Source organism: Onthophagus taurus, chromosome 7, assembly GCF_036711975.1.
Source record: "Onthophagus taurus isolate NC chromosome 7, IU_Otau_3.0, whole genome shotgun sequence".
Lineage (NCBI taxonomy): Eukaryota > Metazoa > Arthropoda > Insecta > Coleoptera > Scarabaeidae > Onthophagus > Onthophagus taurus.
This window is the reverse complement of record NC_091972.1, coordinates 17,513,009-17,538,063: the sequence shown is the minus strand read 5'-3', so window position 1 is coordinate 17,538,063 and position 25,055 is coordinate 17,513,009. Positions and strand designations below refer to the sequence as shown.

Sequence of the window (25,055 nt, the reverse complement as noted above, 5' to 3'; positions counted from 1 at the left end):
ATGTATATAACTTATTTGTTTTTTCGTTAAAAGGAAATTTAGCTGTATATTAATAAATTTTAATTATAAAATTTAGTAACATTTAATTAGATATTATTTGGTTACAATAAACATTTTGGGTTAGTTCATAGTAAGTGTCAAGAGATGGCGCCAAATAACAATTATCAATTTAAATATTTCTAATTTTGTGTCTTTCTAAAATAATTTTGATGAAATAATAATCGTTGTTAAAATGACACAATATTTCTTCTCCGGAGAGGTTTTTATTCAATTTGTTCAAAGAATTACAATTTGCATTGCTTACTCAAGCTGCATAAAAACTAGTAATTGATTAAAAGTAAAAGAATAACTGCATAATAATCATGGTTATACAAGCAAGATATTCCTCACTAGAAAATACTAAATTGTGACTGATGTTCTTTGCTGACTCAAAATGTCTTATCATGTTTTAACTGATTCTGTGAATCTCCTTGAAGTGCTTCACGAAGTAATTTTATTAGGATGGTATTTTCATCATGGAATGATAGTCTGGTGTTTAATTAGTGGCTTTTTTGATTTTCTTAAGTTGTTTGCACTATGGAAAAGCATAGGAAGTAGAAGAGAGAAATATGACAACAACAAATATGATACAGCAATAAATATAAGCCAATATTGGGCTAAATGTAGACAGGGTATTAAAAAGGTGGCGAACGATACATTGGGAAAAGAAAAATGCCAAAAGTGAGATGAAAGCTGGTTTGATAAGGAATGTACAGAAATAACAAACAGGAAAAATTTAGTATATAGAGCACTATTACACATGCAGAGAACCAGACAAACGCAAAAAGAATACAGGCTGCGGAGATGAGAAGAAAACAAGATGCATAAAAGGTGAAAGAGAGAATACATGGAAAAAAATACAAAGTCTGGAAGAAACGAATACACGACAAGTTAGAAAATTCTATCAGAAAATTAATAAAGATAGGAAGGATTTCCTATTGAGCCCTTCACAACACCGGGACCCGACGGCATCTTTCCTGTTCTTCTTCAATGGAGCGTAGAAGATATGAAAATACACTTGATGAGAGTTTTTAAAGCTTGCCTAGCTTTTAACTATGTCCTCATGGTCTGGAGGAGGGTTACAGTAAACTTACTTTGTTTCTATAGACTAAGAATACCGTGCTGAATCTATTTATAATGGTGTTAAGTTTGAGTAAAGGCAAGTTTTAGTAAATATTTTGGGTGAACCACAAATTGGATTGACCTTATAACACTATCATATAAATCAAATGATTTGAATTTAATCAACATTTTTTAATTTTTGTTCAAAATGATGAATTAATATTAATTGTTTGGTAATGTGAATATGGTACTTTACTAAATAACAAGTTTATTAGTTTTAGTTTGGATATTCAAATAGTATTAATTAGTGGTGGAACACTAATTGAGATATTTTTTCCGGCCTATTTTGGGTGTTGAACATTGCAAATAATAATCAAGTTCAACCCCAATAGGACTTTTTTCATTGAATACCACTTAATTTATATCAGGTTTGTCATTAGCAACCTCATTGTAATAATCCAAATACGATATATAAAATCTCTTGTTGCAGTTTCGTCTGGTTTTCTTCTCTTCGTTTGTAATTCATCATCACATTCATTACTAACAGAACTGTCGCTGGTATCAATTTCGATTATTAATTAAAGTATCATCTTTTTGATGCAACAAGCCGTTTGGAAAAATCGCTTTTAGTTTTTGAGATATAAATTTTTGAAATGATCGACAATATTTTCGAATTTAGCATTTTTCGCCGATTAAGTTTTAAAAATTCGTATAAAATCGATTTCTTGGAATATGAGTATGAAAATTTTCCAAAATGTTAATAAAAGTGTCCTCTTTCCAATGAACCAACACGTTTAGAAAAATAACTTTTAGTTTTTGAGAAAACAATATTTGAAGTTGTGACAAGATTTCCGATGATGCAATTTTCATCGATAATTTTCAAAATTCGCTATAAAATTTATTTCATGAAGGATCCTTGTGGAAATATCACCAATTTTATTATTAATTATAGTATCCTCATTTTAATGCAACAAGCCGTTTTGAAAAATCACTTTTAGTTCTTGAGAAATAAATTTTTGAAATAAACGACAATTTTTTCGAATTTTGCAATTTTCGCCAATTAAGTTTCAAAAATTCGTATAAAATCGATTTCTTAGAATATAAGTATGAAAATTTCCCAAAGTGTCCTCTTTCCAATGAACCAACCCATTTTGAAAAAACACTTTTAGTTTTTGAGAAAACAATATTTGAAGTTTAGATAAGATGATTATCGATGTTGTAATTTTCATCGATAATTTTCAAAATTCGCTATAAAATTAATTTCATGAAGGATCCTTGTGGAAATATCACCAATTATTAATTAAAGTATCCTCTTTCTAACGTAAAAAGCCGCTTTGAAAGATCACTTTTAGTTCTTGAGAAAAAAATTTTTGAAATATTCGACAATTTTTTGGAATTTTGCAATTTTCGTCGATTAAGTTTTAAAAATTCGTATAAAATCCATATCTTGGAATATAAGTATGAAAATTTCCGAAAGTGTTAATAAAACTGTCCTCTTTCCAATAAACCAACCCGTTTTAAAAAATAACTTTTAGTTTTTGAGAAAACAATATTTGAAGTTTTGATAAACTTTTCATTGTTGCAATTTTCATCAGTACCTTTCAAAATTCGCTATAAAATTTATTTCACGAAGGATCCTTGTAGAAATATCACCAATTATTAATTAAAGCATCCTCTTTGTAATGCAACAAGCTGTTTTGAAAAATCACTTTTAGTTCTTGGGAAATAAATGTTTGAAATGATCGACAATATTTTCGAATTTAGCATTTTTCGCCGATTAAGTTTTAAAAATTCGTATAAAATCGATTTCTTGGAATATGAGTATGAAAATTTTCCAAAACGTTAATAAAAGTGTCCTCTTTCCAATGAACTAACCCGTTTTGAAAAATAACTTTTAGTTTTTGAGAAAACAATATTTGAAGTTTTGATAAAATTTTCGATGGTGCCATTTTCATCGATAATTTTCAAAATTCCCTATAAAATTAATTTCATGAAGGATCCTTGTGGAAATATCACCAATTATTAATTAAAGTATCCTCTTTTTAATGCAAAAAGCCGGTTTGAAAAATCACTTTCAGTTCTTGAGGAATAAATTTTTTAAATGATCGACAATATTTTCGAATTTTGCAATTTTCGCCGGTTAAATTTTAATAATTCGTATAAAATCGCTTTCTTGGAATATGAGTATGAAAATTTCCCAAAGTGTTAATAAAAGTGTCCTCTTTCCAATGAACCAACACATTTTGAAAAATAACTTTTAGTTTTTGAGAAAACAATATTTGAAGTTTTGATAAAATTTTTAATGTTGCAATTTTCATCGATAAGTTTCAGAATTCCCTATAAAATTAATTTCATGAAGGATCCTTGTGGAAATATCACCAATTATTAATTAAAGTATCCTTTTTTTAGACTTGCTTGCTTAATTAAATCAGCATTAAAAAGTTCATTTTGTATCTTGGATCCAAATAAGTTGACATATCTTATCAGCTTTCTTATTAATTTCATTTTTATTCAAATATCGCAATAATGTGGCAATATAGGACATCACTTCAGAAATGCAATAGAAATTATAACCATAATGGCCGGATCCATCACTAGTGTTAATTAAATATGGTCAAAAATGAAAAACAGTTTCAATGTACTTTAACTGGTTGTAAAATTTTATTTTTCGTCTGACTACTTTCGCCTTATAGGCATCTTCAGAGACTCTACATTGAGAAATATTTGTTTTACAATATTATACTAATCCAAACTTAAACTAATCAAAAGTTTACAACAATTACTTACTCGTTAAAAATGTGAAGTTATCAGTTTTCTTATCAGAAAATAATTATAGATTATGTTGTAGAACATTTCTTAGTTCCGAAAAGTACCATAAAATTAGTTAAACTTTTTAAAATTAAACACGAGCACGTTACAGTTTATAAAAATGATTGAACTACTTGAAATGAAAACTCATCAAGCAGGTTTTGAGAAACAAGAAAAATCTCCGTAAAAGGAAAGATAGTTAGTTAAATTGGGATTCTAAGTTGTTCGAAAAATTAAGGGAATTAGATATAAGGAATAATGCAAAAACAAGGAGAGAGGAGTAGCCGCGGGACTCTTCACTGGTAACATGGATTTAATCAATTTTAATTAAACATACCTAAAAATTAAGAGAAACTCAACTAAAGACGATTACTAAAACACTTAATAATAATTCAAGAGAAATTTTTGAAACTTACAATCAAAAAAAGCACAGTAAACTTCTTGAAATAAACTTTACGCAACGCAAAGAACCAAAAAAATAGCATAATAAATTGGTAAAACATAAAAAGTTCCTTTCTCCTTCTATTACTTTACTGTAACCCCATAAAACGAACCGGTTAGGTAAATTTAAGAAAACAGTTCAGTTTCAGTTGAAAATTTGAACCAGAAGAGAGAATGTGCCTTCGGTCTGAATAATTAATAAAAAGTTCCTTTTTAAAAGAGTCACCATGGTATCGCGAAACTTTATCGTTTTGTGTTTATTAATTTTCGTCGTTTCCACTCAAGCAAATGACCAAACCACCAAACGGGATAAACGGACCGTCGATTTGTTCCTCCGTGGAGTCGGCGATGTCTTTGGATACGACGTTATCAGAAGAGTATCAAGTCCTCAAATTTTAAGACAAGTCGCAACAACTCCAAGACCAACGTTTTTCCCGCCAGCAGTTGGGCCACTACCTTCGGGAAGCTATTCCAGAATTATTTTACAATTACAACAGCAACAAGAACAACAAAGACAACAAGAACAGAATAATTTATTTGCTGCTCCAATTAATAATGATAATAATAGTAAAGAAAATTTAGTTTTACCACAAGGTGCTATTATTCTTCCTCTTGCTTCTCTTTTAACTGCTCCAGTTGGGTCTCAAAATGTACAAAGTTCTCAACAAACACAACAATTACAACCACAACAATTACAACCTCAGCAATTACAACCTCAGCAAATACAACCACAACAATTACAACCACAACAATTACAACCACAACAATTACAACCACAACAATTACAACCACAACAATTACAACCACAACAATTACAACCTCAGCAAATACAACCACAACTAATTCAAGTTCAACAACCACAACAACAACAAAATGTAGCGGTACAAGGAGTTCAATCTGGAGTTTCTCGTCAAATATCTTCGACAACAGCAAAACCGGATTCGGCACAAATTGGTTTGCCGTGGCAAATTGTTGCTTTGGCACCTGTTATAGGACAACAACAAGAAAATGCTTTGGCTCAACAAAATCAAGCTCAAATTCCGGCTCCTCAACCAACAGGTAATTATTAGCCTCGATAATTTTTGATAAATTAAGGTTTGATTAAGCAAGCAAACGATTACCACGGTTAATCGGTGTAAAATTAAATTTGTCACATTGCCACTTTGCCAAATAAAGAGCTCAAGTTAAACAAAAACAGTTTTAAAATGTGGACCGTGAATACAACCGGAAAAAATTGCAATTGTAAAATCAGGTTCACCTTAACAAATAGATAAAGTTGCATAAGATAACGTTAAGTTTCTTTTAACGCCTATAATGGAAAAGTAAATGCTCTTAATATCAATCATATATTTATTGAGCAAATAATCGCACATTTTTTTGGTACTCATTTATTTTTACAAGAAAGAACCGGGCCGTGAAACGAACCATAAAAAATCGAGAAATTGCTAAAACCAGGTTCTTAACAGCCATTAAAATTACATAACTTCAAGTTATGCACGTTTCAAATACTTACTTAATCAAATCTTTCTATAAAATCCGATAAATCCCATTTTAATTTAAATTCTTCAAATAACATTTATTTAAACCAGAACTTTCATTTCCACTTTCTCACAAAGCGAGTTCCATTCACCATTAACGCTTTTTATCTTTGTTATGTTTCAGCATCTTTAACTCCATCAGGATTAAACGTATCTTTCGATTCGGGTCCAACGCGTTTAAATCTTTTAGAATCGCCAAGATCGGAAGCGATTAGAAGAACGTTTAATTTAAATTTGAACTGGAATAGAGATGTAGAACCCCCGAATTCGGCCGCTTTAATTCAAGTACCAATTCAAGTCCAAACCACAATTGCACCTCAACAACAATTGCAACAAATGCCTCAATCGGCAGCTTTAATAAATCAACCGCAAAACCAAGAAGTTAATTCTCAAATAGAAAACTTTGATGTTCCACCCCAATCGATTAACAATCTTAATAACCTTGCTAATTTAAATCAACTTAACGAGCCTTCCCAAAGAAAATTGAACGCCGATTTTAGACAATCAATAAGGAAGTTTTGGGAAACTTCCCCGTGGAGCGAAAATTTAAGAAGTGAAGATGGTAAAGAACAAGATAACGCTCAAAATTATTTCGATGAATCGGATAATCCCAAATCGGAGGATATCCAAGAAGAAGAAGAACAACAAAGTCGCGAATCGAGTTCCGAAGAAACGAGTAATGAGGTGAGAATGGAAGAGAGAACGACATCGAGTTTTAGGGCACCGCAAAAATTTAAAAGGAGATACACGAAAGTTAAGAAATCGGTTGATGCGATTAAGCGTGAAAAGAAATCTTCGAAATTCGTGCCGGAGGACGAAGAAAAACAAGTGAAAGGTTATTATAAACGATTTGTTGTTTCTAGAAAAACTAGAGATATCGGAAGTAAAGAAGAATACGAACCGATGAAGTACACTAGGGATGAATACCAACATAATGACCCCTACACTAAAGACTTTTCGTATTCCCCCCCGGAAGAGGACAATAAAGATAAACACGAATTAGAACCCGAAATGGAAAAATTCGATGTTGAAGCCGATATTCCTAAAAAGTCTAAGGTTCGCACTAAAGAAAGTAAATCTGGTTTTAACATCGTCAAAATAACCAAGAAGACTAAAGTTATTAAGGAATAAATTGTTTGTATTTATGAATATATACTTTTAAGAAGTTGTTTATTTTTGTTTGTTGTTATTTATTGCCTATATGTATTAATTGGTTGTTGGGGTGAAACGCAATAAAGATTTATCTTTGTGTAAGTATGTATTATTGTAGGGTATTATGTTGTTTTTTGTTGCTTCTAAATTCTTCTAATAAATTCTTCTGCTGAATGCAAATAAAAACGTAAAGGGTGTGTTTTAATTATTTTTGTTTGTAAGATAAAAGATAAAAACAAAATTGTTAAAAAATACAAACAAAAATTAAAAATATAAAGCATTATTAAGAATTTCTGAGTATATTCGAAAAATGAGTTGATTAATATCTCAAAAACTAAAAGATCACTTTATGTCATTGGAAAGCTTATAATTTGTATAATAAATGCTGATAATATGATAATAACTTATTAAAAGTACGATTTATTACGATTTTTTGAAAATGATTGTTTATCCCAAAAAATGGGGATTTGTCTTATTATGTTTAATCTCAAAAACTAAAGGATATTTTGAAAATCCGTTTCTGTTATTGGAAAGCTTATACTTTGTATAATAAGTGCTGATAATTTGATAAGAATTTATTAAAACTACGATTTATTACGATTTTTTGAAAATGATTGTTTATCCCAAAAAATGTGGATTTGTCTAAAAGTTAATATCTCAAAAACTAAGACATTTTGAAAACCTGTTTCTTTCATTGGCAAGTTTACAATTTCTAGAACAAAAGCTGATAATTTCATAATAATTTATTAAAATCTCGATTTATTATGATTTTTTGAAAATGAGCGAAAATAGTTGCTTAATCTGATAATGAGAAAATGCTTTATTATGTTTAGACATGAATATCTCAAAATCTAAACGATATTTTAAAAATCCGTTTCTGTCATTGGAAAGCTTATAATTTGTATTATAAATGCTGATAATTTGATAAAAATTTATTAAAACTACGATTTATTACGATTTTTTTTAAATGATTGTTTATATCGAAAAATGGGGAAATGCCTTATTGTGTTTAAAACTTAATATCTCAAAAACTAAAAGACATTTTAAAAATCAGTTTCTTTTACTTGAAAGGTTACAATTTGTATGATAAGTGCTAATAATTTGATAAGATTTTATTAAAACTACGATTTGTTATGATTTTTTGAAAATGATTGTTTACATCGAAAAATAGGGAAATGCCTTATTATGTTTAAAAATTAATATCTCAAAATCTAACAGATATTTTGAAAATCCGTTTCTTTCATTGGAAAGTTTACAATTTGTAGAACAAATGATGATAATTTCATAATGATTTATTATGATATTTTGAAAATAAGCAAAAATACTTGCTTAAACTGATAATGAGAAAATGATTTATTATGTTTAAAAATTAATATCTCAAAATCTAAAAGATATTTTGAAAATCTGTTTCTTTCATTGGAAAGATTATAATTTGTGTAATAAATGCTGATAATTTGATAAGAATTTATTAAAACTTAAAAATGGGGGAATTTTCTTATTGTGTTTAAAAGTTGATATTTCAAATACTATAAGTTATTTTGAAAATTTGTTTGTTTCATTGAAAAGTTTATAACTTATATAATAAATACTAATAATTTGATAAGAATTCATTAAAACTACGATTTATTACGATTTTTTGAAAATGATTGCTTTTCCCAAAAAATGGGGATTTGTCTTATTATGTTTAAAAGTTAATATCTCAAAAACTAAAAGACATTTTGAAAACCCGTTTCTTTCATCGGAAAGCTTACAATTTGTAGGACAAATGCTGACAATTTCATTATGATTTATTAGAATCTCGATTTATTATAATTTTTTGAAAATGAGAGAAAATAGTTGCTTAACCTGATAATAAGAAAATGCTTTATTATGTTTAAAAATTAATATCCCAAAATTTAAAAGATATTTTGAAAATCCGTTTCTTTTATTGGAAAGCTTATAATTTGTATAACTAATGCTGATAATTTCATAATGATTTATTATAACCCCGATTTATTATGAATTTTTGAAAATGGTTGTTTATATCGAAAAATGGGGAAATATCTTATTGTGTTTATAAGTTAATATCTCAAAAACTAAAAGATATTTTGAAAATCCGTTTCTTTCATTGGAAAGCTTACAATTTGTAGAATAAATGCTGATATTTTGATAAGAATTTATTATAACCACGATTTATTACGATTTTTTGAAAATGACTGTTTATATTGAAAAAGAGGAAATGGCTTATTGTGTTTAAAAGTTAATATCTCCAAATCTAAGAGATATTTTGAAAATCCGACTCTTTCATAGGAAAGCTTACAATTTGTAGAACAATAATTTCATAATGATTTATGAAAATTCCGATTTATTATGATTTTTTTTAAATCAATAAATAGTAGCTTAACCTGATAATGAAAAATGCTTTATTATGTTTAAAAATTAATATCTCAAAATCTAAAAGATATTTTGAAAATGCGTTTCTTTCATTGGAAAGCTTATAATTTGTATAATAAATGCTGATAATTTGATAAGAATTTATTAAAACTACGATTTATCACGATTTTTTGAAAATGATTGTTTATATCGAAAAATGGAGAAATGCCTTATTGTGTTTAAAAGTTAATATCTCAAAAACTAGAAGACATTTTAAAAATCCGTTTCTTTCATTGAAAAGCTTACTATTTGTAGACCAAATGCTGATAATTTCATAATAATATATTATAACCGCGATTTATTATGAATTGTTGAAAATGGTTGTTTATATCGAAAAATTGGGATATGCCTTATTGTGTTTAAAAGTTAATATCTCAAAAACTAAAAGATATATTGAAAATTCGCTCCTTTCATTGGAAAGCTTACAATTTGTAGAATAAACGCTGATAATTTGATAAGAATTTATTATAACCACGATTTGTTACGATATTTTTAATATAATTGTTTATATTGAAAAAGAGGAAATGCCTTATTGTGTTTAAAAGTTAATGTTTCCAAAACTAAAAGATAATTTGAAAATCAGTTTCTGTCATTGGCAAGCATATAAATTGTATAACAAGTAAATATTTAATGATTTATTGATATCCCGATTTATTATGGATTTTTGAAAATGATTGAAAAAGTTTAATATTACTAGAGCATTAGGGAAGAATATGTGGAGGGCAACAGACGGAGAGACCATGTCGGAAGAATGTTAGAATTTAGTCGAAAAGTTTTCTATCTTTTCTGTATACCTTATTTCGACAATTTTTGCCATAAAGACAGATTCTGCACTCAACTGTCCAATTAATGTGTTCTCTGGCGAAAGCAAGTCTACATCTTTTATGAACTGTAGGAAGCAAAAATTTATAACGTGATTGCAAGCTGTTAAACCACATTTCTTTAACCTTATTTGAACAGTGGAATCTTGGAAACTGGAATAGCTGTTCCTTGAACTTGCCGAAAGCTGCTTCATTCACCGGTTTGCGTGCCATCAAAACAGAGATCAAAACAAAACGATCTCTTCTGGCTGTTGTTTTTCTTTCAACACCCATATCGGGCCGTCGGTGATAAGGACCAGATGCAAAAATCCGTTGATGTGTTCTAATATTTAAAAAGATGTATGACGCGCAGTGTAAATTACTTAGAACTACATTGCACCTATAACGATCAAATTTCAAGTGGGTTAAGAACGCTGCTTTGTGGAAGCGTATGTGTGGTGGAGTATTTAGATTTAGTACAACAGGATTCTGCGTTTTAGAGAGCGGCTTCGATGTCGTTTAAAATCTTCCATCAACAACACCTGAAAGATGGATGTTTTCCGGATTCGTTGCCTTTGGAGCAGTAATGAAAGTAAAACAATCTCTTTTGCAACTATACTTGGGTTCAGGTAATAATAAAATCTGAAGATGGGCGGTAATTCCTTAATTTGACCTTAATCTGATATTCGAAGAATTGCAATACATAAATAGTCGATGCAATGAACTACGAAGCATTAAATAAAGACAAAGAAGCAACAAGTTACTATTAGAAGTTGAGGGCTAAGCCCTGGTACTTCATAAATGTCTTGATAAAGAATAACAACACCTAAACTCAACTTTTATATATTTTTGGGTCATTCTAGATGAGTAGTGTTGAAACAATCTCGCCTGACCAAAGTTTAGTATCAATTCGGAGGACTATCAAAGAGGCAATAATAAACTCATTAAAAATATAACACATTTATAAACATAAATATAGAATTATTTTTTGCTAATAATTAAATGTCATTAAGCAAGAAATTTCATTGCGTTTAATAACGAATGAAAGCAACACCCATAAATGCAGCAAGTTCAAGGACAACGCCTTATCATTATTGCACTTTACTCAGCATATGTGGTGTTTACAATTTGCTTACACTAACAATAAGAACAAAATAACGATTCATTCCAAAAGGCACCTAAGTAGTCTCAATAATAATCCCAACGTTAAGAGTTAACATAAAGCAGGGATTTTAACAAAATCAAGATTTAATAGAATGATTACAATTTATTATATTAAAATAATGTGAACAATTTTGTGTAATGAACTAATAACGTAAGTTTGTTATCGTTCAAAATAAAGTTATTTACTAATAGCAATCGGTGGGTTTGTTACAACTTTGTGGTGTGAAAAATGTTTCATCAAGATCAACGTTTAAACCGAATATTTCGAAGAGTGGTAAGTAAAAATAAAAATCTAAATCGTTATTAAATGGATAAACGTTTAGTTTAGAAAAGATATTTCGCCCAATTTAAATAAACCGGAAGAGCACGGATTGGAATCATCAAAACAACTTTATCAATACAAAACCGTCTTATTAGGCGAATCTGCGGTGGGAAAATCGTGCTTAGCGGTTAGATTCGTAAAAGAATTTTTCAACCCATACGAAGAAAGCACGGTTGGGGCGGCTTTTTTAAGCAAAACCCTCTATTTTCCCAAATTTAACGTAAAATTAGACATTTGGGACACCGCCGGCGCTGAAAATTATCACGTTATAGCGCCGTTATATTATAAAAGAGCAAACGCTGTGATTTTAGTTTACGATATCACGAACAGAGAGAGTTTCGAAAAAATTCATTATTGGATTAGGGAACTTCGCATGGCGAATTCTGTAACAACCGTTGCTTTAGTTGGAAATAAAAGCGATATGGATGTTGAAAGGAGCGTCGAGTACGAGGAAGGACTCGATTTAGCGAAATCTTGGGGGTACTTGTTCTTTGAAACTTCCGCAAAAACCGGATGTAGCGTTGATGTGGTTTTCGACAGTTTGGCCAGAAAATTAACGATGTACAAAGAAAATTTTGAGGACGAAGATACTGAAAAAGAACATCTTAAAATTAGTCAAGGTTGTTGTTGTTGTAAATTATTTTAAGTTATTTATTAATTGTATTCTTTATTTATTTTTAATACCATAACATGTTTTTAGAAAGATACAGTTTTAATAATGAAGTGTATCTTATTTTTTATTATTCGACATTTCTGGAATTTGCGTGTTTCTTTGTAAAATAGGAAATCTATCGCATCCTCTTATGTATCCTTGAAATACATTAAAGCATAAATAAAAACCTACGTCTTGTAAATGATACTTACCAAAATAGCGTAAAAATGCGTAAATAGCAAAAATTAAGTTAAAAATTAATACCATGACGAGTATCGTAAAGTAATATGATTCCATTTTATAGTTTTCGTTCGGCAATTAATCGGTAAAAATAAAATAAATCAAGAGAAAAAAAGACGTTGACAATGATGAGAAAAACTAATCATACTTTGGTTTGACCGAGATCAAGATGACTAATAAACATGCATGGAGGTGGAGTATAAACTAATTAATTAGGCAATACATATTACGTATTGGAAGTAACTTTAAAAGAAAACTTAACTGATTTTATCATATATATACTATCTTCTATATCGCTGACTCCCTATCTAAGCAATGAGTGGCGAGCGTTTCCATCAAAAGAAGACGGAATGATATATGTTTTGTCTTTGTCGTACCCCGGTGTCGTGAAAGCGCTAGCGCGAATCGTAAATTTTAAAGAGTGTGAAGTGTTTCGCGCGTATTTTATGCAGCTTTAAAATGCAATTATTATTATAGATGGTTTACTTTAACTATAAATTATCACTGATGCATCAAATAAATTAGAGTATATGTACTTTTGTGTGAAATTGAGGTTAAATATTGCATTAAATATCAACTTTATGTAGATTGTTCATTAAAAAAAATATATAATTTTTAACATAATTTGTGGGCTCACGCTATTTAAAGAAGTTGTTACATTAATGAAAGATATAAAATATATACTTATACTTTAAATAGTAATAAAGTACATAACATTCTATCTTAAAATTTTCATTATTAATAATTAGCTGCTTGTTTGTTTATGTTTGCGCCATGTACTTACCAGACTTGTGGGTTACACCAATTATTTTTGATTAGATTACAAAAGGGTAACAAAATAAAAGACGATTATTTGTTGATTTATAAACATCAAGGTCATCAGCTGCTATTAATTTTTAATTCACCGTCCAATAAGATAAAAGCGTACTCATCACGTGTTCACACATGTCTCTTGAGTCGACGGGGGTACGACAAAGACAGATATATATATATCTGCACTCTAGTGTTTACACTCTTTTGCTGCCTTAGTCAGCGATATAGAAGATAGTATATATATGGATTTTATATTTCTGACGATTAATGAAACGATGAAACTTTGTGTCTTAAATAATTCGAGAGAAAAGGAGGGCATCCTGTAAATGGATTGTTGATGGATGAAACATTCTGGTTTAACCGTCTTTAGAGACGTGCGGCTAAACCTGAATGATTCCAGTTCTAGGTCTAATGTATTCTATTTCAGTAAAAATACACAACAATTTAATGCTTAGTAACAATTAAAACTAGAACTAACACTAGACATAGAACTAAAAAGTTTCGGGTTTAGTCTGAAGACGTACGTATAAACCCGAATTTTTCTAGTTCTAGGTCTAGTGTTAGTTCTAGTTTTAGTGCAATAAAAATATACTACTACAACATAGTGATATCTAGCAACATCATGTTTGGACTCATTTTAATGGTTCTCTTTAATAAAGAATACATCATAAAAGAACACCATGAAGTTGTCCATTTGTCTATTATATGATAACTAACTTCAGATTTAAAATGTCAACCTCAATTTTGACATATTTGTAATCTTCATGAAAAATCCTTTAAAATGAGTACAAACACGACATATTTATCTTCAATATTAATGAAATTATGGTCAACTTCTGGTTAGAAATGTCAACGTCATTTTTGACATATTTGTAATAGCCGTGTAAAATCCTTTAAAATGAGCCCAAACATGATACGTTTAATTCCAATATTAGTCGAGATATAAACAACTTCCGGTTTGAAATGTCAATGTCATTTTAACAAATTCTTAATTTTTAGAAAATGTCTTAAAATTTATCACAAAAACAAGAATATAATAAAAATTAAGGTTGGTATTAATATTTAAAAATCAAATTGCTATCTTCATAGTTGCTAACTTCGGGTTTAACGTTTTTTATTCTAACCAAGGTTTGTAAAGCGTAACTTTTTGGTTTTTTGAGATAAATGCGTCAAGTTTAGACTCACTTTAAAGGTTATTTTATGAAGATTACGAATATAATAATAAAATTAAAGTTGACATTGAGAACTGTAAGTTTTTTTCACGAGTAAACCCGACTGTTTCTAGTTCTAGGTCTTGTGTTAGTTCTAATGATAGTGTAAAACTAGAACTAACACTAGACCTAGAACTAGAAATATTCGGGTTTAGCCGTGTGTCTTTAGACTTTTCTAAGTTCTTGTCTAAGACGTCCGGCTAAACCTAAAACTTTCTAGTGCTAGGTCTAGTGTTAGTTTTAATTGTTATTGTTATTTAATTTTTTTTTGATTTAATCCACTTACCTTGCTTATAATTTCATCCATTTTGAATTAGATTCAACCTTTAAATCCAATTAATTATGTGTTTTTCATTAAAAAAACTTAAATTCAACGTCAATTTTGACAAGCAACTGCAATATTTGGATCTTAATCGCCATAGTAACCGAGTCAAGTTGGATAACCTTAAAATAATAAAATTTTATTCCGATTTTTTATCAATGGGGTCATACACACTTATTAAATTTAGAGAAAATTTTTACGTCAAACGATATATGCAAGTATATGCATGAACACAAAGTAAAACAAATATTTTGATCAATTTTATATTTTGCATAATAATATATGTTCGAAAATATTCAAAAAAAAATAACGGTAACTATATTTTTATACACTTTCAGAAAATATAATAAAAAAAAAATCGTGTATGACCCCATTCTAACCTAATTAAAAATATCTTTTTTTTAATTTAATCTACTTACCTTATTTATAATACCCTAGATAAACCAATTTTGAGTTAAGTACAGCCTTTTAAACCAATTAAATAAGACTTTTTCCTTAAAAAAACTTAAATTCAATTTCAATTTTGACAAGCACCTGCAATATTTGGATCTTAATCACCATGGTAACCGAGTCAAGTTGGATAACCTAACAATAATAAAATTATAACCGTTAATGTTTCGCTTTATATTTTAATATTTTTTTAATTTTGTTTTATCTTTTTTTATATTTTCGGATATTGCTTCTTAAGTGAAATATACCAGAGAAAATAGCTTCGTAGAAATGCAACTCTCTAAACAAAAACTTCGTACTAAAAATGGAACACATGTGGCGCCATCTGTTGGGGATATTTTGGAATTATTCAGCTAAGAACTGAACCACTAGAATACAGGTTGGATTGGGTTTATATATAAAAGCTCCAAGCACAGAATAACTGTTTAGAAAGTGTTTGGAGCCACTATGTGGCTCCACTTAACGTTCCGACTGGTTGGAAATTCCTCAGATGCAATGGGGTCATACACGATTTTTTTTTATTATATTTTCTGAAAGTTTATATAAAAATACAGTTACCGTTATTTTTATTTTTTTATTTTCGAACAAAGTCATTGTTAAAAAAATTATTGAAAGTTTATATACCCATTTGCGGTTTTAAAATTCCCGCGTTGATGACGTACGATTCTCACTTTTGCGTCCCCTGCTCCCGCTCAAATGCGAGAAAGAGATTAACATCATTTAGGTTGTATTGAAAAGAGATAGAGTGTTTGTAGGTTATGTTTATTATGTTTTGTTCATGGATGTAATAGAGACACTCTATTACATCCATGGTTTTATTTTGACACTGTCACACCGCAAGCGCTATCTAACGGGCAATTTAACTTGTTTTAGGCAGTGCGGTTCCTACGTCACAGAAAAGCCGCGAAATTATTTCGTTTGAATATTTGCTATTTTGCACTTCAAATTACGCAAAATATAAAATTGATCAAAATATTTCTTTTACTTTGTGTTCATGCAAATACTTGCATATATTGTTTGACATAAAAATTTTCTCTAAATTTAATAAGTGTGTATGACCCCATTACCTACGGCAATTACACTTGTCAAATAATGCCACCACATTTGAATATTACTGCATCATATGACATGTGAGATTGCATCTGACGAGCTTCCAACCAGTTATAACGAACCTGTGTAACGAACATTAACTGAAACAAAGCTATTATTAGCCATTATTATTTTATTATACTTGACTCTTACCGAAAAATCACTTTAAAATGACGTTTTCATCGGTCATTCTGAACAAACTTCAACTTTTAAAAGGTGAAGTTAGCGGCAAATTTAAAAATTTGGAATCTATACTTTTTAAATTAAAAGAATGATACTGGTAATAATTGTTATTGCTGTCTCTCATCATTCCTACTATTAATAATAAAATTGTTAGTTTAATTAAATTATTTCAGTATAGACGCTAATGCCATCTTACGGTGGGATTTCGACATCCAATCAGTCCGAATCAGTCCCAAGTTCTCCTATCTAAGATCCCTGGGGCTCAGCAAAATGTTATAAATATGATTATGCCAAAAACCTAAGGAAAATGATATGATTGATGAAATTGTTGAGGCTGCCACGATACATGTTTTAAAAGTTATATCATTAAATAATAATGCTTTATTTCTAGAGGTCAAAATGAATTAGATCATAGAAGTATGCTAACGAACGTGATAAAATATTCGTTTGGAGATGATTCATTTACAAAGTATTCATATAAAGGATGATCAATATACTAACTAAACAGGGCATGGGTTAATTAAGATTTTCCAGAAGAGAAAGTTTGGCTAGATAAATCCATTCAGACTAGGAGGAATTTATCAAAGATTTATCTAACAAGCTTAAAAATCAATCTGGAAGAGGAAAATGACTAATAATTTTATGAATTGGGATTTGTTAATGCAAAACTTAGTTTTTTAAGTGTTGTTTAGACACCTGTATAAATAATTCAAAATCTAATCAGTATTTCCATACATTTTTTAACTATGATGCTGTAAAATTGCATTTAAATACCCCCCACCAAAAATTCTGTTGCAACCTTGCAAAACACATTATTATTAGCGACCGCTATCGTTTGGCAAATCTCATTCAGTTTTGTCCTTCTCAATTTCAAACAGTTCTCGTTTAAAGTAAACATTGAAATGTCGAATTGTAGTTCCGCAAAAGATAATTCAAAAATATTCGATTTATTAAATGAGGCATCAAAACAACTCAATATAACGAATCCTAAATTCGACGTATCATCTACAAATAAAAAAGGCGACGGTTATATGAGCGTGATTTACAATGCAACGATTACAAGCACAAATGAAGATGAAAGAAATGAAAAAAATAAAAAAGTTAGTGTCATTGTAAAACTTTCCCCGGAAAATAAGAATTTTCGCGAACAAGCGTTCACAAAAGAATTATTTGAGAACGAAATTATGTTTTATCACGAAATTTTAACGTCGTTCCATGAATTCCAAAAATCTAAAAGTATTGAAAAACCGTTTATATTTGCCCCAAAGTGTTACGCTTCGACGATGATGAACGAAAGGGAAGGTTTGGTTTTGGAAAATTTAAAAGTAAAAGGATTTCAACTTTGGAATAGAATGATACCCATGAACCGAAATCATCTTGAAATCACCTTAAAAGGTTACGCTAAATTCCACGCGTTGAGTATCGCGTTTAAAGATCAGCATAAAGAGAAATTCCTCGAATACAAAACTAGAATGCACGATGTGTTTGAATTATATGACAGAAACTCTGTGAGTAAAGAGTCTTTTCAAAAAATGGCAGAAGGCGTTACCAGTTATTTTGATCCAATTAAAGATAAAAAGTATCTTGAGAAATTTGTTAACTATTTACAATCGATGAAAGATACTAGCGGTTTATTTTATAGCAAAAATATGGACGAATATGGAGTTGTAATACACGGGGATGGTTGGTGTAATAACATGATGTATAAATACGAGGTAAATTAATTAATTTTTATCTAATTAAGTTGTTAAATGACAAAAAATGATTTTAAAATAAGTGCTCAATTGAATGGGTGTTGAACGCAGTTACATTCAAGGCAACAGAAACAATTACTTAAAATTGCTGTTGTTACAATTAATTGTAAAATGAGGATGTTGAAAACTATTCGGTTTTTATCCCATGAACTTTGTATCATACTAAATTTGCAGAATATTTTGTGATAAATGTCACTTATTATTGTGTAAAATTATTTACAAGTGTGTTCGTTGATAATTCGAGATAAACGTCCTTGAAACTTAATAGGATCTTGTTAACTATTATTAAAATGTATTTATTCTATACTTAGAATATGTGTTGAATTATAACGGAAAATAAGATTTGCCTTGATGTGTTTTAATCAAGATAAGGTTGTCTCTTTTTGGGTAAACTCATCAAATTAGGAAATCTGCTTTCTTTTTTGTTATGAGTTATTTTTAAATAATTTTTTTTGAGACTTGCTACATTGCTATTTTTCTGCACGTAAAGCTTTGTAACAAAAAAGAACTCTTTAGATGCTGTCATAAATGGCAGATTTAAGAAATGAATTGGAAACAAAGCGATTTCAGAATTTACCTACTTCTACATCAACCATTCAAAAAAATGGATTTATTGCGAAAAGTTATTTGACAATTTCTTCTTCTTTATCATTTCTTCTAGATGCCATCACAACGTTGGGGTGTTGTTGGGATCCTCTATCCATCTTCTACAACTACGTCTGTTCCTTACCATATTAGTAGTCTTGTAACTAATTACCGTCCTATATCTATTTTATCAATAATGGGAAAAATCTTTGAAAGATTGGTTTACAGCAGGCTATTTTTTCAGATGAAGCCCTGTGTGTAGGGCTTGCAATATCGGACCAAAATCTCAATACCGGTATTCGGTATTCAAAATTTATTAAACATATACTAATATGTTACTAAACATATATACCTCAGGGGTTCCACAGGGATCAAATTTGGGCCCTCTATTATTTGTTCTTTTCATAAATGACTTACTTCTAAAAATTGATTGTCGGATGTTGGGATATGCTGATGATATCAAGATCTATGCCGAAGTCTCATCGATGGCAGATGCAGATAAGCTGCAGCACAACTTAAACACAATAGTGCAATGGTGTAAGACCTACAAACTTAATCTTAATATAGATAAATGTTGTGTACTTACTTATAGCCGATGCTCGTCACCATGCATATATCCTTACAATATTGCTGGCAGCACTTTAAGTCGTGTTGAGGAGTACAGGGATTTGGGGGTCCTGTTTGATGCAAGTCTTAATTTTAAAAAACATATCAATAATGTGTGTTCGGAGGCCTTTAGGTCCCTAGGTTTTGTGATGCGTATGTCTAAATATTTCACAAGTGTCAGCTTATTAAAGACCTTGTATTGTGCTTACGTTCTGAGTAAGTTAGAATACGCTTGCCTGATTTGGAGTCCCTTATATGCATGTGAGTTCTTAAGCCTTGATCGAGTCCATCGTAGATTCTTAAAATTTCTTTCTTACAAATCTGATGGAATTTACCCTGAGCGAGGTATACCACAAAATGATTTGCTTGCACGACACAATATGATTTCCTTGATGGACAGAAGAAACGCGTTTTATGAAAGGTTTCTACAAAGGCTTATCGAATATAACATCGATTGCCCTTTCATTCTTGAGCGACTAGGGTTTGTTGTTCCAAGGAGTAACTCAAGATATAGCTGCGTATTCGTCATTCCTTATGCTAGGACAAACATTATGAGACGGGCGCCAACATACACTCTCTGTAAAGTGGGCAACAGGATTCCAGACAATCAGTGATCACCTGCATGTAAATTCACTTATTTAGTTTTTATTTTTATTTTCTTTATAATTCGGTCAATTGTTAATTTCTTGAATTTTTTGTAATTTTTGTTTTTTTTTCTCACATACAGATACATATTATTGTATTATTACATTATGTAATATATATTGTTATCCTTTTTTGGGCTATGCCTGTTGGGTAATAAAGGAATATTATTATTATTATTAAAAAAATATATTAAAACCGGTATTAAGGGTTACAAACAAATAGTAAATTTTAAAGATACGAAAATTAAAAAAAAAAAAGGTTTGTTGTATTCCATAAAATTTTTTTTTGTTAAAATGTGCTCTTAAAAAACATAAGGTACCGACCTGTCGCAGAAACTGCTCTTTCAGACTCCACACTTGTCGGTGTAATGGTCAATAAATCCAGTTTTTAACCTTGTATTTTTTTAATCGTAGGCTGAGATATAAGTATTTCCTCTATTGCCGCCTGCAGTTTTCGCTTTAACTGGTCATGCTTAGACATAGAGGTACTTATTAAGACGATAGTTTCATTATTAGTAGATGAACAAGGCTCTTCTTGGTTATATGTTTCTTCATGCGATTTTACTCGCAAAAGCCGTTGAATTAGTCTTATAATTATTTTCGCGATGGTAGCCTTAGATATTCGACGAAATATTTCACCGTCTTCCTGTAATCCTCTTTGTAGGTACTGAAGTACCTGCGACAAATGTGTTCGTCGCTGTAAAATGCGAGATTTGAACGCTACTAGCAATTCTGCAGATATTGAATGCCTTATTTGCGATGGAGAGTTTATAATAAATTTTATGGATGCATCAGCTGTTAAAAGATTTGCATCCTTACGGCATAATGACTCTACTCCTAGCTTTATGGGAGTTAGGGTGTCAATAGTTGCAGATAGTAAATCAAATTCTTCGTCAGAAAAATGTATAGCCCAGCCTTTATCAATTAGCGCTTTGTGAATACAAAATCTTATTTCATAAAACTTTTCTAACATAAATAACATACTATTCCATCTTGTCCGGCAATCTAATTTTAGACAAATTTCCTTGCCAAATAGTTCTTTAACATACATTTGTAAAAAAAAACATTGTTCTTAGTTGGTGAATTTTAAAAAATGTTTACTACCTTTCGAACTTTTGTTACCAGAACTGATATTTGAGGATGACTAATATTGAAGTTATGTGGGCCTAAATCAGATTCTATAATGACGCCACCGAGATCTTCTTCATCCACATTTCCGTCATCGTCACCTTCCACCTCGAAACCACCAAGTTCTGACGTAGTGGTCTAGGGGGGGAGAGGGGCGAATTAATTTCAAATTTAGCATATGTATTTAGCATTTATGTAGGGATAATATAGAAAAGACCGGTACGTTTTCTACAGAAAATCTGTTCTCCAACGCTGACGTTGTAAATAAATAGTCCAGGTACGGAATAAGTATCATACGTTTCCAATACTCAGCAGGTGAATCTGCAGGAGTGTTTGAACGATGCTATTGGTGCTTTACTATTCTGGATGGATGAAGAGTTCTATTTGTATTTCTTCCGCAATCCTATTGGCAGAAGCAAAGAGATCTTTCATAATGCCATCCGTAGTTTGGCGATGAATTTTCACTACATCAACAATTTTCTTAATGTGGTTCGTACATTGAAGGAGATCTAAACCCTTTGACTGCAAAACATTTGCAACAGGTTTCCAACTACTCCCATTTCCATTATTCTTCTGGAAATTCTCTCCTCTGGCATTCTGACTAGGTGTCCATACCAGCTTAGCTGTTTGTTTTCTATTTCAGTTACCAGCGGTGTTTGTTCTAAATCGTCGTTCATTCGGGTGCTCTATGTATGATAAAATTTAATGTTTGACAAACCATTCGTTAAAAATTTCTTTAGTCACCCAGGCTTTTTTATCAGCTGAAAAGTAAACTGATAAGGTGTCTAAATTTACACCTTTTATAGATCGTGGTTTTAGAGCTTGATTAACAAGCTATTGTTTTAACATTCGATCTCCAGACGCATTAGACCAAAATAAAAAGGTTACGCGGTTTTTGGCTGCCTTAAACACACTGGCAGTTTTCTGGGATTTAGCTACGTATGTTCTATTTGGTATACGCTTCCAGAAAAAATTCGTCCATATTCCATTCCTGATCTGGAGTGTAACCAGCTTTTTAAATTATTTTAGAGTTATGCTGGAAATTCTTTAGCTGCCAGATAATCTGCAGATGCAATTTCACCATTTATTTTTATATTACGTAGCGCGTGTCGTTGTAGAAAACCATCCCATACGTGCAGAAAATTAAAATTTTCTTTTTTTTCTCGCATGATTGTGGTTCCTCTTCTTTCATCTAGTTGCAAATCTTTAATGCCATCTGCTTGATGTCATTGCCGTCAATGGGTTCCTCCAACATTGAGACTTCCACAGAAATAGCTTTTCTTTTTGTTTGTTTTGTAGCTGATATTATGATAAAGAATGAATGTATCAAAAAAATTATAAATTACACAATTACCAATCTCCCCCCACTTATTATTATATATATATTTTTTTTCCTTTTCCCCTTTAATTATATGCTTAATCTTGATTTTCCCTATATTTATCTGCATTCCACTTTCTTCCAAACAGATTTTCCAGGTGGCAATTTTTCTGTGTAGTTCTGTATTATACTTGCTATCAGCATTATATCATCTGCATACACTAGGTTAAAGGTCTTCATTGGTGTTAATTTGTAATAACCTATAGTAGAAGGTCTTGTTCTTGTTTTACACTTTTTAATTATTTGATCCATAAAAACCACAAACAGTAGTAGGATGAGGTTGTTCTCCAGTTTTATACCCTTCTCCATATTAAAGTTTTTGGATACTTCTCCACTTAGCCTGACGCACCTTTTACCTTACTATACACCATGTCCCGTATCTTCCGCATCAGACCATATTTCTTCTTTTGGTACTGTATCAAAGGCTGCTGTTAGGTCTACAAATGTTTTATCTATTAATGTTCTAATTGTATATATGGTCTTGTGTCTGCCTGGTGGGTCGAAACGCCGCTTGTTCCTCCTCCAATTTATCTTCTGCTTTCTTTCTTAGGCGTTTTTCTAATATTTTTGTGTATTTTTTAGAGCTACCGACATTGCTCTGCTATATTAGCTAATATAGAGCTATATTATCCCTTCCCGCCGCCTTTCCATTTCTCATTGTCTTTAGAGCCTCTTCTACTTCTTCCATCCCTATTTCCTTTTCCACCATTCCTTCCTTATCTTCAACCTCATCATCTTCATTTCCATGTAGGGTTTATATCCTTTCCTCTTCCTTAAATTTTGCGCTTTGATGTTCTTTCCACACCCTTAATATTTCGTTATTTGATGTTTTTGACCTTTTGATCTTTGATGTTCCTTATCTGTTTTCTTTGGCTTTCTTTCAATTCCTTAATCGTATTCCAGAATTGATTCTTCCATCTTTTTGCCAAACCTTTCCCAGGAATCTGAATTTGCTTCTTGCTTTATAATTTCCTTTGCCTCATTTCGTTTTCGCTGATATTCCTCTTTAATTTGTTGCGTTCTGCATTGCTTGTATCTAATCCATGCTCGTTTCTTCTCCTGTACCTTTTCTTTTAATATGTCTTTCCACCAATTTTTTCATTTCTGATTATAATTAACGGGTTTCGTTCCGCATACCTCCTCCGCCATTTTAATTATGGTTTCTTTTTCTTTTTGCCATTTCATGTGTGTGTTCCAGTCTTGTCTATTCCATTGTAATTAGGAATTAGGTTAATATCCATTAACTTCCATTGGTACTCTTCCTGTTTTTTGGTCTTCTCCAACTCCTCAATCTTAAGTCGTCTGCTATTAGTAATCTTTGTTTAACATTGATCCTCTAATGACTTTAATTTCACCTACTAATCTATTATTGATTTTTGTGCTCTTCCTTTGGCTTCAAAGGTTATTTTGTGTATTGTTTTATGATTGTAGAAGGTAAATTGCCTATTAAAAGCTGGTTTTTATTACAAAAATCAACGCTCCATATCCCTCATCCACCTTCCATCCGGTTCAAGCTTTCCATTGCCATTTACAAATTCTTAAAACTTGTCTTTATCTCTCACATCTGCATTCTCTGTTGGAGCACACATCTGTATCGGCCTTACTTTTCTTCCAAATTCCAGATACATAGTAATAATTCTGGATTTTATGACAATTTTCTTATTTCTAATCTATTAAATATTTTCTTTTTCTTTTAGGATTCAACAAATAATTCAAAACCCTTAGATATTTGCTTTTTGGATTTCCAAATAATCAACTACAACACACCCATACATGATTTCACCCATTTCTTTTACACATCAAGTTCAAAAGAAGATCAAGATAATCTAGAACATTACATAAACATGTATTATGAAACATTATCGGATTTTATCAAAAAACTTGGAAGTGATCCTGAAAAAACTTATCCAAAATCGGTATTCAACGCTCATTGGAAGAAATATTGTAGTAATGGAATAAACGTTGCTATGTTCATGATTAAAATGATGACCAGCGAATCTGATGAGGTTCCTGATTTCGCAAAAACGAGCGAAAAGGAGAGTATATTGGATGCTTTATCGTATGAACCAAAAAATACTGATTATAAAAAACGGGTTCGAGATATTATTGTGCATTTTTGTGATAGAGGATTTATATAATTTTGTTATTATTTAATTGTCTAATATTAGGTAATCAATTTATAAATAGATAATTGTTAAAAAAAGGAAATTTGCAATAAATAATAAAATTAATTCTGAATATTTTATCAGAAATGTATTAAAT

General features: G+C 30.5%; 3 protein-coding genes and 1 long non-coding RNA gene across 6 annotated transcripts; 3 read left to right on the top strand and 1 right to left on the bottom strand.

The window, feature by feature from the left end:
* Positions 1 to 4,497: 4,497 nt before the first annotated feature.
* On the top strand, positions 4,498 to 7,142 carry LOC111420628 (transcription factor SPT20 homolog). Its single transcript, XM_023053664.2, has 2 exons — positions 4,498 to 5,409; positions 6,013 to 7,142. The coding sequence occupies exons 1-2, from the start codon at positions 4,578 to 4,580 to the stop codon at positions 7,017 to 7,019; spliced, it is 1,839 nt and encodes a 612-aa protein (XP_022909432.2). The 5' UTR covers positions 4,498 to 4,577; the 3' UTR covers positions 7,020 to 7,142.
* Positions 7,143 to 11,308: 4,166 nt separating this feature from the next.
* On the top strand, positions 11,309 to 12,549 carry LOC111420509 (ras-related protein Rab-5A-like). The gene is made up of 2 exons (XM_023053520.2): positions 11,309 to 11,690; positions 11,740 to 12,549. Exons 1-2 carry the CDS (start codon positions 11,646 to 11,648, stop codon positions 12,382 to 12,384), a joined length of 690 nt encoding a protein of 229 aa, XP_022909288.2. The 5' UTR covers positions 11,309 to 11,645; the 3' UTR covers positions 12,385 to 12,549.
* Positions 12,393 to 17,418, bottom strand: LOC111420522 (uncharacterized). 3 transcript variants are annotated; one of them, XR_011640888.1, is made up of 5 exons: positions 16,669 to 17,418; positions 15,675 to 16,616; positions 15,396 to 15,561; positions 12,603 to 15,098; positions 12,393 to 12,548 (listed from the first exon to the last, which is right to left on the bottom strand). It is a non-coding gene; the product is annotated as an uncharacterized lncRNA (long non-coding RNA). The 3 variants fall into 3 exon arrangements; XR_011640889.1 differs by having other exon boundaries at positions 16,599 to 16,616; positions 16,669 to 17,417; XR_011640887.1 differs by lacking the exons at positions 15,675 to 16,616; positions 16,669 to 17,418 and having other exon boundaries at positions 15,396 to 15,667.
* Positions 17,419 to 17,437: 19 nt separating this feature from the next.
* LOC111420665 (uncharacterized) lies at positions 17,438 to 25,054 on the top strand. The gene is made up of 2 exons (XM_023053713.2): positions 17,438 to 18,413; positions 24,491 to 25,054. The coding sequence occupies exons 1-2, from the start codon at positions 17,601 to 17,603 to the stop codon at positions 24,929 to 24,931; spliced, it is 1,254 nt and encodes a 417-aa protein (XP_022909481.2). The 5' UTR covers positions 17,438 to 17,600; the 3' UTR covers positions 24,932 to 25,054.
* Position 25,055: the final 1 nt, after the last annotated feature.

Excerpts from the sequence above, each read along its gene's own strand:
- LOC111420509 (XM_023053520.2), top strand. The coding sequence starts at position 11,646 with ATGTTTCATCAAGATCAACGTTTAAACCGAATATTTCGAAGAGTG. Across the intron at positions 11,691-11,739 it reads ACCGAATATTTCGAAGAGTG|TTTAGAAAAGATATTTCGCC; the intron begins GTAAGTAAAAAT and ends ATAAACGTTTAG.
- LOC111420665 (XM_023053713.2), top strand. The coding sequence starts at position 17,601 with ATGTCGAATTGTAGTTCCGCAAAAGATAATTCAAAAATATTCGATTTA. Across the intron at positions 18,414-24,490 it reads ACATGATGTATAAATACGAG|GATTCAACAAATAATTCAAA; the intron begins GTAAATTAATTA and ends TTTTTCTTTTAG.
- LOC111420628 (XM_023053664.2), top strand. The coding sequence starts at position 4,578 with ATGGTATCGCGAAACTTTATCGTTTTGTGTTTATTAATTTTCGTCGTT. Across the intron at positions 5,410-6,012 it reads TCCGGCTCCTCAACCAACAG|CATCTTTAACTCCATCAGGA; the intron begins GTAATTATTAGC and ends GTTATGTTTCAG.